This window comes from Hippichthys cyanospilos, chromosome 6, assembly GCF_059441005.1.
Source record: "Hippichthys cyanospilos isolate Australia breed blue-spotted pipefish chromosome 6, RoL_Hcya_1.0, whole genome shotgun sequence".
Taxonomy (NCBI): domain Eukaryota; kingdom Metazoa; phylum Chordata; class Actinopteri; order Syngnathiformes; family Syngnathidae; genus Hippichthys; species Hippichthys cyanospilos.
The window spans coordinates 5,162,384-5,175,000 of record NC_142374.1 but is presented as its reverse complement, the minus strand read 5'-3'; the positions used below and the strand labels follow the sequence as shown (position 1 = coordinate 5,175,000).

At 40.5% G+C, this 12,617-nt stretch overlaps 1 protein-coding gene across 1 annotated transcript in view; it reads right to left on the bottom strand.

Moving 5' to 3' along the window:
- hydin (HYDIN axonemal central pair apparatus protein) overlaps nucleotides 1-12,617 on the bottom strand; it is a 72,030-nt gene that overhangs the window by 35,992 nt on the left and 23,421 nt on the right. The window contains exons 32-39 of the mRNA XM_088416562.1: nucleotides 11,253-11,366; nucleotides 10,624-10,701; nucleotides 10,382-10,531; nucleotides 10,038-10,277; nucleotides 8,042-8,165; nucleotides 7,868-7,942; nucleotides 7,519-7,689; nucleotides 1,069-1,239 (exon numbers count right to left, since the gene is read on the bottom strand). Coding sequence (XP_088272688.1) covers nucleotides 1,069-1,239; nucleotides 7,519-7,689; nucleotides 7,868-7,942; nucleotides 8,042-8,165; nucleotides 10,038-10,277; nucleotides 10,382-10,531; nucleotides 10,624-10,701; nucleotides 11,253-11,366 — 1,123 coding nt within the window. The remainder of the gene's footprint in view (nucleotides 1-1,068; nucleotides 1,240-7,518; nucleotides 7,690-7,867; nucleotides 7,943-8,041; nucleotides 8,166-10,037; nucleotides 10,278-10,381; nucleotides 10,532-10,623; nucleotides 10,702-11,252; nucleotides 11,367-12,617) is intronic.

The window sequence follows — 12,617 nt, the reverse complement described above, 5'->3', positions numbered from 1 at the left end:
TTTCAACAAACAAATTGTGGAAGTGTGGCATGGTGTGGTAACAAAATAGAGCTCATGTTTTATTCACAGCTTTGTGTAAATAAGAAATCAAAAACATTTCTAGGATTGATATAGCAAATCAATATTGGTCATCCGGGAGGGACTTAGTGTCAAGTCGCTCCACTTGAGAGAAGCAAGTTGAGGTGGCTCAGGCATATGCCTCCGCCGGGCATGTCTCACTGGGAGGAGGCCTCGGGGTCAACCCAGGACAGGCTGGATATGTTTCTCGGCTGGCCTAGGAGTGCCTGGGGATGCAGTCAGGCTGAAGGAGTATCATTGAGCCTTTTTGGCCAGTGGAACTTTGGAGGCAGCTGAGGGCTACTGGCTGGCCAAGTGAAACGTGGCAGAGGCTGAGGGAAAAACTCATGGGTGGCTGAACGACTTCTGGACGATCTCAAGGAAATTCTGGTTTGGTTGTCCAGAGACTATAACAATGTGTCTAGTGGAGATCGGGCACAAAGTGAGTCAGTGAGGAAAATATTTCGAAGACCTCAATTCCCCTGAGACACCTTTTTTTGAGGAAGAAAAATCTGATGTCAGTTCTCCCATCTCTGGGAGAGACAACATCGATGTGGATGGAACGCTCCTCGAAGGCACGGCTCCAGGGTAGAATGAGATCCGCCCAGTGTTCCTAAATGATATGGTATTGTTGGCTTCTTCAAGCCCTAATGTTTCGCTGGAGCGGTTCAGATAGAGTGTAAAGTGATTTAGAAATCACAACCTGCAAAGCTGAGACCAATGTCTTTAGTCAGAACAGGGTAGAGTACTCCCGACCTGGAGAAGGATGAGAACCTGCCTCAATGTGTAAATGTGAAGCTTTGTTAAGTATTGTAAGTACTTTAAGCAACCTACTATGTAAAAACATTGTTTCCACGCCATTTACCATGTCCAAAACATGGAAAAGTGGTCGTTTGATAGTTTGGAAAAGCAGCTATTTGAATCCAAGCAATGAAAACATGCAATTGCCATTATGTCCCCTTGAATTGATGCCATTGCATAAAGAAAGTTTGCAAGGAATAATATGCCCACCAGCCTCTTCCATCCTCTGAGCGTACTCAGCAGCAGCTTCATTTAACAGCTGTCTTCCAGCCAGGCTAGCCAGGGAAGTTCCATTCATGAGTGAATCAGCGAGCATAGCATCCATACTTATACATGCCCCTCCATAGTGATTTGCCAGAGCAGTCGCTTTGCTGCTTAGATCTGAAAATAAAATTAAAGAGCAGAAAAGCACATTGATTGTTTTAACATTAATTTTGTCTCGATGATGTGCCGTATAGTGCATAACAGAGAAACCCCATTAAGTTTTTTTTATGACAATTTGCATTTATAGTCACATAAAAGCTCAGGGGTTGAGCCATCACCATGCATGATGGCCGCCAACTTACGAGAACAACGCTCAGATATACTATCATTCTATGAGCTCTGAATGACTGCCAGAGGTAATGAGCACGGAATAATCCCTTCTTCGCGCAGGTACAGGTTGGGAATGCACAGCGACAATCGTCATTATTATTACTATGCTCCTGTTATCTGCACTCCAGCTGCCTTCCTCTAATGTGAACTCCACATCTTTTTGGCTGCTTGTACATCTTGTTACTCGTATGAGCAACAGTCATTTGTGGTTAAATTCATTTAATGTTATGCAATCATTGAGGCACAATTGGAGTTTATTATTATAGCCTGCATATATTTGTTTGAAAAATGTTTAAATAATGTTTTTAAACTGTATTTTATTCACGTAACCCAGCTGACCTTGGTGGAGTGGCAGGTTACAACTCAGGTTTGACACACATCAACCCAGATATTAAACCATTCCCACTCACTATCAGACTCATGGACAATCAAGAGTCTTAATTAATTCAGATGCTTAATTTGACTTTAGCAGTATAGAGTAGTTGCTAACCGACTGCCAGTTTGAGGGTTTCAATCTCGGTTTCCCGCCTACTTCCACATTCCAAATACATGCAAAATAGGTTTATTAAACTTTCTAAATTGTCCATAGATGTGAAAGTGAATGTGAATGGTTGTTTTTCTAAATGTACCTGCCAAAGGTTGGTGACCAGTCCAGGGTGTACCCTGCTCTCTAGACCAAGTCAGCTGACATAGGTTCTACCTCACTTATGACCCTAATGAGGACAAGCAGTAACGAAAATAGATACATGTTATCTGACCTTCCAATTGCAATAGAATATTCTATTGCACACGACACAGAGAACTGGATCACACAAGTTTAGAGTTGAGCAACGTTCGAATTTGGACCATTCCAGTAACGATTCATGTTCTTCCATTCAATTGTGGTTCCACGCCGAGGTCTTGGATGGTGGTCTCTCCCCAATGCAACACCCATCTGCCGTAATTACCTTTTCAAGCCGGCTAGAATTGATTCAATATTTACACTCATGGAGAGGAGCGGCCTTCGCTGCCTGGGAGACTTGTACACAGGGGTTTTTTGCTACTTTCGAACGTCTGCGATCTCTGTTTAACCTGAATAGCTCTGACTTATTCTGTTTTTTCCAACTATGTAATTTTGCCAGGACCCACTCGTGCACATTCCCCTAAATGCCTTACCCGAGTAATATTGACTTGGCACTTAAAGCAGGGGCTCTGTCCAGGGGGGCAGGTTTCATACCTATATAACCTCTCTGAAAACAATGCTAAACGCTGGACAAGATTAAACTTGATTGGGAAAAGGAATTGCTGATAGACCTTCCTGATGAGTTCTGGCAGAGAGCCCTTGGTGCTGTTAACCTCTCCTCCAGCTGTGCTAGGTTATCACTCATTCAATTCAAAGTACAGTGGGCCCCCGGGTTACGAACTTAATCCGTTCAGCGGCTACGCTCGTAACTCGAACTGCTCGTATGACGGGCAATCCAAACCTATGTTAATTCGTGAATGCGTGCAACACGTGCAAAAACCTTAGGTAAAAACATCACGACTTTATACACATATTAAAAATGAGTAACATAATCTACTGTACAGTTAAATTAAATAACATATACAAAGGAAAAATGACATTTACTTTTGGAGCGACGTGACTTGAGCTGGGTGGAGGCGGAGGGGAGCAGAGACCAACCCGCAAAGTTAACACAGTTACGCTGATATGCTTTTGCTCTTACAATGTCACAGTCACTGTTTCAGTCACGGTGTCAGTCGCGGAGATGCTAAAACATATCACCGGCAATTTCCTTCTCTTTAATCCATAATAGAAGAAGCCTCTCCATTTTGTTGTCGAGCGAGGTCCGTACCCAGGGCAAGGAAAGTCTTGCCCTTAGAAGATTGCCGAGTGGTTCCGTCCATAGTCACAAGCAAGGTTAACTATGCGTCTGCCTCCCTCTTTTTTTTTTATTATCTCCTGCTTCGTTTCTATTGTCATCATCCTCTTACTTCTTCCTTTACCGCTACTAGCAATTTTAGAAGCTATGTCTAACAGATAAAGTTTGCAAAGTCTTCACAACATTCCTTTCTTCAGTTTTTCACTCATTTTCTCTCCTTCCTTCCATCCCGACCAGCTGTGCCATCAAGCTAGATAAAGGCGTTCGGCCAATAGCATATCGGCATTTCTGTGATTGACGTGACGCCGGCCAATAGCATCTCCGTGAGTGAGACCGGGTGACCTTAATCGACCAATAGCATATGGCATCTCCGTGACTGACTTCGTGACTTACACCGTGACTGAGACAGTGACCATGACGTTGTAAGAGCAATAGCGTTCACGTTACTGTCACAAGCGTCAACTGCTGATTTTGTTGACGCAGCTAGCGAAAATATATTTGCATACACAATGGCCGGCATGTCGGATTGTTCGTAAGATGAAAGGTTTGCTCGTAAGTGGGGGACAAAAATCTCCGTGGTCCACGCTCGTAAATTGAATTGTTCGTAAAACAGGGTGTTCGTAAACCGGGGGCCGACTGTAGTTCATAGACTTCATTACAGCAAACATAACCTTAAAAAAATTTTCCGGATACAGTCGCTCACACCTTCAAGTCACCTTGTACACTAACACACATGTTCTGGTCTTGTCCTAAGTTGGTGCATTACTGGCATTTTTTCTTTAAATCCATATCTGATTGATCTAGATATTAATATTGATCCCTCCCCACTGCTACCTATTTTTGATAGAGTCCCAAGTAACCTTAAAACATCAACATCATGCTTTCACCTCCCTGATCACACATAGGCGAATTCTCCTTCTAAGGAAATCGGCACAATCATCCACTCCCAAAATGTGGCTTTGGGATGTTCTACCGCTCTTGAAGTTGGAAAAAAATCAAATTTGCCCTGAGAGGTCATCAAGACCGCTTCTATACTCATTGGAAGCCCCTTTTTGCGATACTATGAAAAACTACCACCAAACAAGGTGTTCTAGCAGCCCTTCATTGCAGCCTTTCCAGCATTGAGTCCATTGCGCTCCTGCACTTGATGATCCCCTGCCAAAATCTAATGACGCGGACAGCAAATATTTAACAGAAAAAGAAACCAAAAAAAAAAAATCTGGTTCCAAATGATTTGAGTCCGATGCTTTAAAAAAAGGGAACTAACCACTGTTATTTCTTTAACAATCACATTGATCACTATGAGTTACTGAAATGACTATTTTTAAACAGTAGCAATGTTAAAAATCACAAAACCTGAAGAAAATGCAATAATGCAGCAGTTCATGCTATTATAGGAAATTAAAAATCATACATGACAAACACAAAGCTACTGTACGTTTGAAGAGCAAAGCAAGGAAATGTAACCGTAGGTAATCGTATACATATGCTGCGGGTGTGTATGATATAAACTAAATATTGCTAGGTAAACAGTGATCCCTCGTTTTTCGCAGTTAATGGGGACCGGAATCTCCCCGTGATAAGTAAAACCCGCGAAGTAGCGCCCCCACTTTTCACATTAAAAAAAAATCTCTCTCTCTCTCTCTCTCTCTCTCTCTCTTTAGTAAAAACATCAAGACTTTATACACATATTAAAAATGAGTAACATAATCTACTGTACAGTTAAATTAAATAACATATACAAAGGAAAAATGACATTTACCTTTGGGGCGACATGACTTGAGCTGGGTGGAGGCGGAGGGGAGCTGAGACCAACCCGCAGAATTTATTTATTTATTTTCTTAAACGGGAACTTTTCTCAAACTAGAACATATCACCGGCGATTTCCTTCTCTTTAATCCATAATAGAAGAAGCCTCTTCATGTTGTTGTCGATCGAGGTCCGTCCCCCGGCAAGGAAAGTCTTGCCCTTAGAAGATTGCCGAGCGGTTACGTCCATACTCACGAGCAAGGTTAACCATGCGTGCGCCTCCTTCGTATTTTTTTTTTATTATCTCTTTTATTATCTGCTTCGTTTCTATTGTCATCATCCTCTTACTTCTTCCTTTACTGCCACTAGCAATTTTAGAAGCCATGTCTAACAGATAAAGTTTGCAAAGTCTTAACAACATTCCTTCCTTCCGTTTTTGACTGATTTTCTCTCCTTCCTTCTGTCGCAACCAGCTGTGCCATCAAGCTATATGAAGGCGTTCGACCAATAGCATATCAGCATTTCCGTGACTGACACCATGACTGAAACAGTGACTGTGACATTGTAAGAGGAATAGCATATCAACGTTACCGTGAGCAGATGATTTCGTTGGTGTAGTAAAGCGAGGTCAATTGAACGTTCACATCGACTGGCAACGCGTAGTGAAATCATAGTTAAATGCATCACGAATTTACACAAATAACTAAAACTAGTAACATAATCTACTGTCTAGTTAATTTAATTAACGTGTATATGCAAAGGATAAATGACATTCTCCTCTGGAGTGACGTGACTTGAGCCGAGTGGAGAAGGAGGTGAGCAGAGACCAACCCGCAGAATTTATTGATTTATTTTCTTAAACAAGAACTTTGCTCAAACTAAAACATATCACCGGCGATTTCCTTCTCTTTAATCCATAATAGAAGAAGCCTCTCCATTTTGTTGTCGAGCGAGGTCCGTCCCCCGGCAAGGTAAGTCTTGCCCTGAGAAGATTGCCGAGCGGTTCGGTTCATACTCACGAGCAAGGTTAACTATACAAAGGAAGCGTCCGTTGTATTTTTTTCTCCTGCTTGGTTTCTATTGTCATCATCCTCTTACTTCTTCCTTTACCGCACTTGCAATTTTAGAAGCCATGTCTAACAGATAAAGTTTGCAAAGTCTTCACAACATTCCTTCCTTCCGTTTTTCACTCATTTTCTCTCCTTCCTTCCGTCCCAACCAGCTGTGCCATCAAGCTAGATAAAGGCGTTCGGCCAATAGCATATCGGCATTTCTGTGATTGACATGACGCCGGCCAATAGCAACATCGTGACTGAGACAGTGACTGTGACATTGTGAGTGCAATAGCGTTCAACGTTGCCGTGATGAGTGTCAACTTCTGAATTAGTTGACGTCGCAAAGCTAAAATAAATGTATTAATACAATGGCCGGCATGTCGATTGTTCGTAAGACGTAAGGTTTGTGCGTAAGTGGGGGACAAAAAACTCTGTGGTCCACGCTATATATATATATATATATATATATATATATATATATATATATATATATATATATATATATACTTAAATGATAATCATTTCAGATTTAAGTAAATATCCAAACACCTGAGAAAAACAGAAAGAAATAATATATGGCCTGGATTGAGTAAAGATTAAAGTCGCATTGTTTCTCTACACATTGGATAAAACGCTCTAGTGAATCCCCCTAAATTACCATACAGACCTCTGCCTCCGCAACAGTTATAGTTCCATTTTATACTTTTTAGTCTTACATAGAAAATTATCCTTACGCGTGCTAATCCGCAGCGGTTAAATTAGTTACCAGCCGAGGGGAACCGCCAGGCCGAACAGGGCAAGATCACTGCCTTCGCAAAGGGTGACTACCACCACAGCTAGTACTGGTGGGCACTGTTTCTTCAGGGGATCCATGGAGAGGGCTGCATTCATGTATGTCATTACGCTCAGCTGTAGCCCCTCTTGTCGTGCCTCTCTGCTGCTTGTTTTCAGAGACAGCTCCCAGAGCGTTTCCAGCAACAACACCACGTGGAAAGGCGAACGAACCAAGAGGAGTGACAGGTGAGGACTAACTCTGGCATGGCCGAGAAGGGCTATGGCAGAAAAGTCGCACGGTCTTCCTTATCTGTGCCTCTTCCGCCTGTCTAACTAGGAATCGAAATGTAGCAGCGACATTTAAATCGCTGAAAAATTCCAGGAGAACCATTTATAGTGCCCGTTCAACTTAATTAACAATTTTAGCAACCCAACCCAACATAAGATACATAAAAACAGAAAAAATATCACCATCCAGTGATCCACTGTACTGCATTTTACAAAGTAGACATGGGCGAGGATCGACACCAAATATACACCAAATATACAATGCGGTACATTTGAATTACGGTAATGTCTTCTATTGCTGCCTAATGGCTTCATTCAAAGCTTTTTGTTTGGTTGATTACCTGTCAGTGGGGCACCATATAGAATGATAGCAATGCCTCTGCAGTTCAAAGCAGCTAGACCTTTGGGTGACAAGTCAACACCCATGTAGTTGGCAATTGCAGTGGACACAGGGTTTATCTCTAGTGTTCCCAGATTGCCAGTAGCTTCTGCATTTCTGATACCTGCAATGACTAAAATACACATATATGCAAATGACTTAAAAACAGGATGAAGCCACAATATATATATATATATATATATATATATATATATATATATATATATATATATATATATATATATATATATATATATATATATATAAAACCTCATATATTTAGTTATTCTGAAATGAGTTTTCACACTCACCCAGTTCAGTTCTACGTCTTTCACCCCTTTTTCCACATCTTCGTTTTTGCAGGCTCATTCCAGCTGTGTTTTTATCTGCAGTATAAAGATTGAACAGATGATTCAATTTGATACAAACACCTATGAATTATGTCATTGACAGATACACACGGGCAGCAATGGTATGATCATGACCTTTTAGCCGAGAGCAGTGATCCTTATAAAAGTCCATAAGTTCCACAGGAAGACTCTCTCCCGCATTCCTCGGAGGCAGAAGCAGGACATCATTTTCATCATATCCATCCAATAGATTCAGCATCTTCACATAGTAATGAAGAAAAGTAAAAAAATGGACACATATAGTATAATAGAAAAAGACATGGGAGAGAGAAACCACATGAGACAATTCAAAGTATGATTTCGCAATAAGATCACACACCCAATTTAGTTGACTAATAACACAAACGTTGGTGTCTAAATTGCCTATAGATATGAAGTGAGTTGTCTAGATACAAAGGGTGACTGACTGATGTCAGTCCAATTTTATTTACCTATAAGTTTTTTTTTTTTCTATAATGACAAGTTTGAAATATATATTTAATAAAAAAATAAAGGACGGCAAGGTGGTAGACTGGTTAGCACATTCGCCTCGCGTGTTGCGGTCAAGGCTTCGCTTCCGGCGGTGCCCTTTTGTGTGAAGGATCCATGTTTTCTTCCGGCCCACATGTTTTTTCTCCAGGAAATTATCCGGGAAATTTTCCCTAACAATTCCAAAACATGCTGGATAGGTAAACTGGGCACTTTAAATAGCCCTTAGGTGTGTTGGTGAGTGTGAGTGTTTTGTCTGTCTTTCTGTGCCCTGTGATTGACTGGCAACCAGTTCAGGATGTACCCAGCCCAGTCCCAAAGAAAAATGAAATAGGCTCGAGCATGCCCGTGACCCTCACGGCTTGTATAATAGATTAATAGATGGATGATATTAGTTCATTTTGACAAGGACAGTTTGAAATAGAGATTTAATAATTAAAAAAAAAGGGTGGCAGAGTGGCAGTAGGATAATTATCATAAAAGAGAAAATATCAAATCTTCTAAATGCTAGTTGTTGTATTATATCTTATATTTTTACCAGAGATGGGAAATCCAGGTCCAGAAAGTAAATCCATGCTCCTTCATGCTCCTCAGGTGCTTCTCGCGTTCAAATAAGCATTCAAATAAGTTCGTTCATTTATCTTTAAGTGAAAGCACTAGTGGCTAAAGCCAAACTGTGGGAGGATTATTTTCTGTCTGGACTTGATTTTTCCATCTCTGATTTTAACAACTATTTTATTTTGACGGTTATTCAGAATGATTCTACCGTGGTGTTACTTATTACCTATTATTATTATTATTATTATTACCTATTACTTACTGCAGACAAAACAGTCCAGCCTTTTTCTGAACATCCGTAGAATCAAATTATTCCCTTGGTGGAATGGAATGTGGACAATCTGTTTGACACCCCCCTTTTAATTGACTGGAGCATAGGACACGCAGTCTGCACTCTGCAAAATACCAGTAATCCGCACGGATGATGTTCGGTTGGCTGCTGTTAATGAGACCACCATCCACACCCTGATTGTGCAGCCTGATGGGACAACACCCCCCAGCCATATTTTTTTCATTGTGGTCATGGGCTGGAGGTGTGTGGGAAAATTGTGTATTCAGGGCTCTTAAGAAATATTTTTCAGATGGCAATGATTGCAATTTGTTCAATGAATTGATTAATGTACTCATTCAGACGGTACAGCACATGTCTTGTTTATATTTATGAATGAAATATGATAAACCACACAGGTCGCCGGAGACCAATGTGAAAGATACATAGGTCATCAGATAAATAGATCATCTCCTGTCTGCCTGCGTGCCTGCACAAATACACCAATATCGTGTTACACCACCTGCACCTTGAAATCGACTTGATTTTAGGTAGTCCAAATTTTTTTCAACTTTGGGTCATCAAACTGTGTGATGCACTGTGAGCATGGATTACAGAGAAAATATACTTGCGCTTGCATGAAAAAGAAGTTATACCACTTAATACCGAATGCACGTGTACCAGCCTATCAAATTAGAGTTTGCATAACACTATACATTTCATCGCATACGATGGGGTTATGCTATGATTTCAAAAAGTTTGTAGAAAGAGCTCTACCTTTTCTTCCTTCAGGTACTGTGTGTCAAACTCGAGGGCGTAGAACTCAATAGGGTAGGAGCAAGGGTTTTTAACGATAACCTCTGCTTCAATCTCCATACTGAATGGCAGACATGGCCCCATTATTACTTCCGGTGGGCAAAACTCCAGTTCTGGGTCTTCTCCTTCTCCCAGGGCTGTGATGACCACCGGCTGGGTACCCTCAGTTACAGTTACTATTAAATGTCTCTTGTAAAGACACTAAAAAGAAATCAGTGAATTCTTAATGTGCTTGTCTTAATTTTTCAACAAACATCATTGTACATGTATTCACATTATTTCTGTATAATCTCTACAAAGTTTACCCCCTCAGTAGGACTGAACTTGACCTGCACATTGGCTCGGTCACCAGGAATGAGCATGCCGGAGGAGGGAGTCATCTCAAACACCACAGGTGGTGGTCGGTGTTGCTGCAGATATTTGCTGCGCTGATGGAGGGGCAGGAATTTATCGACCTGAAAAAAAGGTAAAACAGGGGTAGGTATTACCCTAATGCGGTGACATGTGTTAACAACTAAAACTGACAATAGCCTGTATTGTTGAGTACCTTTACAGGCTTCACATCCTCCACCATGCTCCATTGGCAGGGTACGGATTCATGATTAAACAGCTGCATTGTCTGAATCTAATGGAATATAAAACTAGACATTTTAGCCAATGGCTCGACCTGTTTCTGCAATTAATGTTTTCCAAAAGGCAACTTACACCACATGTGATATTCTTATGTCACTTTGTAAAACTAATGACAAGACATAGCGGTTGTTCTCTAATCGGGTACGAGTACCCGTGGGAGTACACGATGGCATGTCAGCGGGATAGGTGAGTTTTTAACAGGCTTTCGTCAAATAACAGCAAATCTAAAACAGTGTTTTCAATTGTAGTGAGAAGACTAGCACATTTATAAGAGCAAATTAATTGCAACAATCACTGATAAATTTTGTCACAATGAGATTTTGGCAAACCAATGCATCATGCCACTATTACGTTTTGCATGGGTGCACGTTTGTACTAGTGACTAAATTTTCGAGCTGATAAGACACACACAAAAAAAAAAAAAAGAGATGAAGTTATAATATTTTTTTTGTTTGGTGTTGCAGAATTATTGACATGGAGAATACACTTTGCTGAAAGTCAGTTACTCAACAACATGTTCATTTATAACACTATCATTATTACCTTACACAGTCCACATCGCACAATATCAAACTGCAATGTTTCTGAGGAAACAGAGATTGACGGCACAGTCACTACTGCACAAAGGCGCACCTGCACTGATGGCCCACCTAGCACCTGTATCCAAAATAAATAAACCGAAATTTTCAATTAAAATTTTAAGTGATAAACAAGCTATTGCACCAAGCAACATCTGTAGTATGCCTTTATTGCTAACAATTTTCAAGCTAAAACCTTTTAAATAGTGTCATAATAATAATAGTGTCAAAACAAATATATCATTGAAAAAACTCAGGTGCCTAAAGGGTTAAATCAAATTGTATGTGAAAGGATAAATACAACTTGCTGCCTTTTATTTCTGTACTTCCTTCTTGAATGTCCTTAATTCTTTGTTTTTAAATGCAATTTTTACCCTTGTGCAGTATTTTTTCCAATCCTTTGATCTTTACATCAACAACATTTCACACCGAAGGGTAAGCATTGAAATAATACACTGTGGATCTGAAATTTCATACAGATGGTGACAAAATGTAAAATGTCAGCATGGCACAGCCGCTTAGCTATGACACTACCATGAGTGTGCCATTCCTAGGCTATAATACATCTAGAATTATGTTAAAGAAAATTACCCCAAAATGATCAAAATACTGCACAAGAGTAAGCTCATTGAGTTACTATCTTGTGTATAGAGCACTCATAATAAATTAAAGCCGCTGCATGTTGAACAAAGTCATCAGTCCAAAAAGTGAGTATGAACTGATGTGCACCCAAGTTCCCAAATATATTATGGAATGCATTTTTTTAGTCAGCGCTTCATTGCCTAGTGACAAACAGTAGTAATTTTGAAAATTACTTTGCGATTTGTGTGTGAATGTCATTAGTGTGGTGCATGCAGCACACACAAGCATGCCAAGCAACTAGCAGTAGTTTGCTCAATCACAAAGAAATTCCGTCCCTTAAAGTCACAGCTGTCGGCGTCTTTGGTGAGAACAGTGTGATGTAAAACTCTGGTTCATGATTGCTACACGCAAACACGGATTCAGAGAATTTTTAATACTTTTTTGAAACGAAAAACAACCCAAAACCATAAATAAACCATACAGACGATACGGCAAACAATAGACGTTCGTTATAGACATTTCGTTCATTCTCCGAATCACTTATCCCCACTGTGGTTGCCGCCAGACAACCATTCACACTTACAGTCACACCTAGCAATGTAAAATTCATGAACCGAGTATTTTGAATGCATCTTCACAGTGAACGATGGGACCAGAGAATTATAAAGAGCCGCTCACTCTCTCCCCTGGCCCCAACCCCACCCTCCTTCTGCAGTGTGTGTCATCTTAGCATTTTACTGTCACAGTT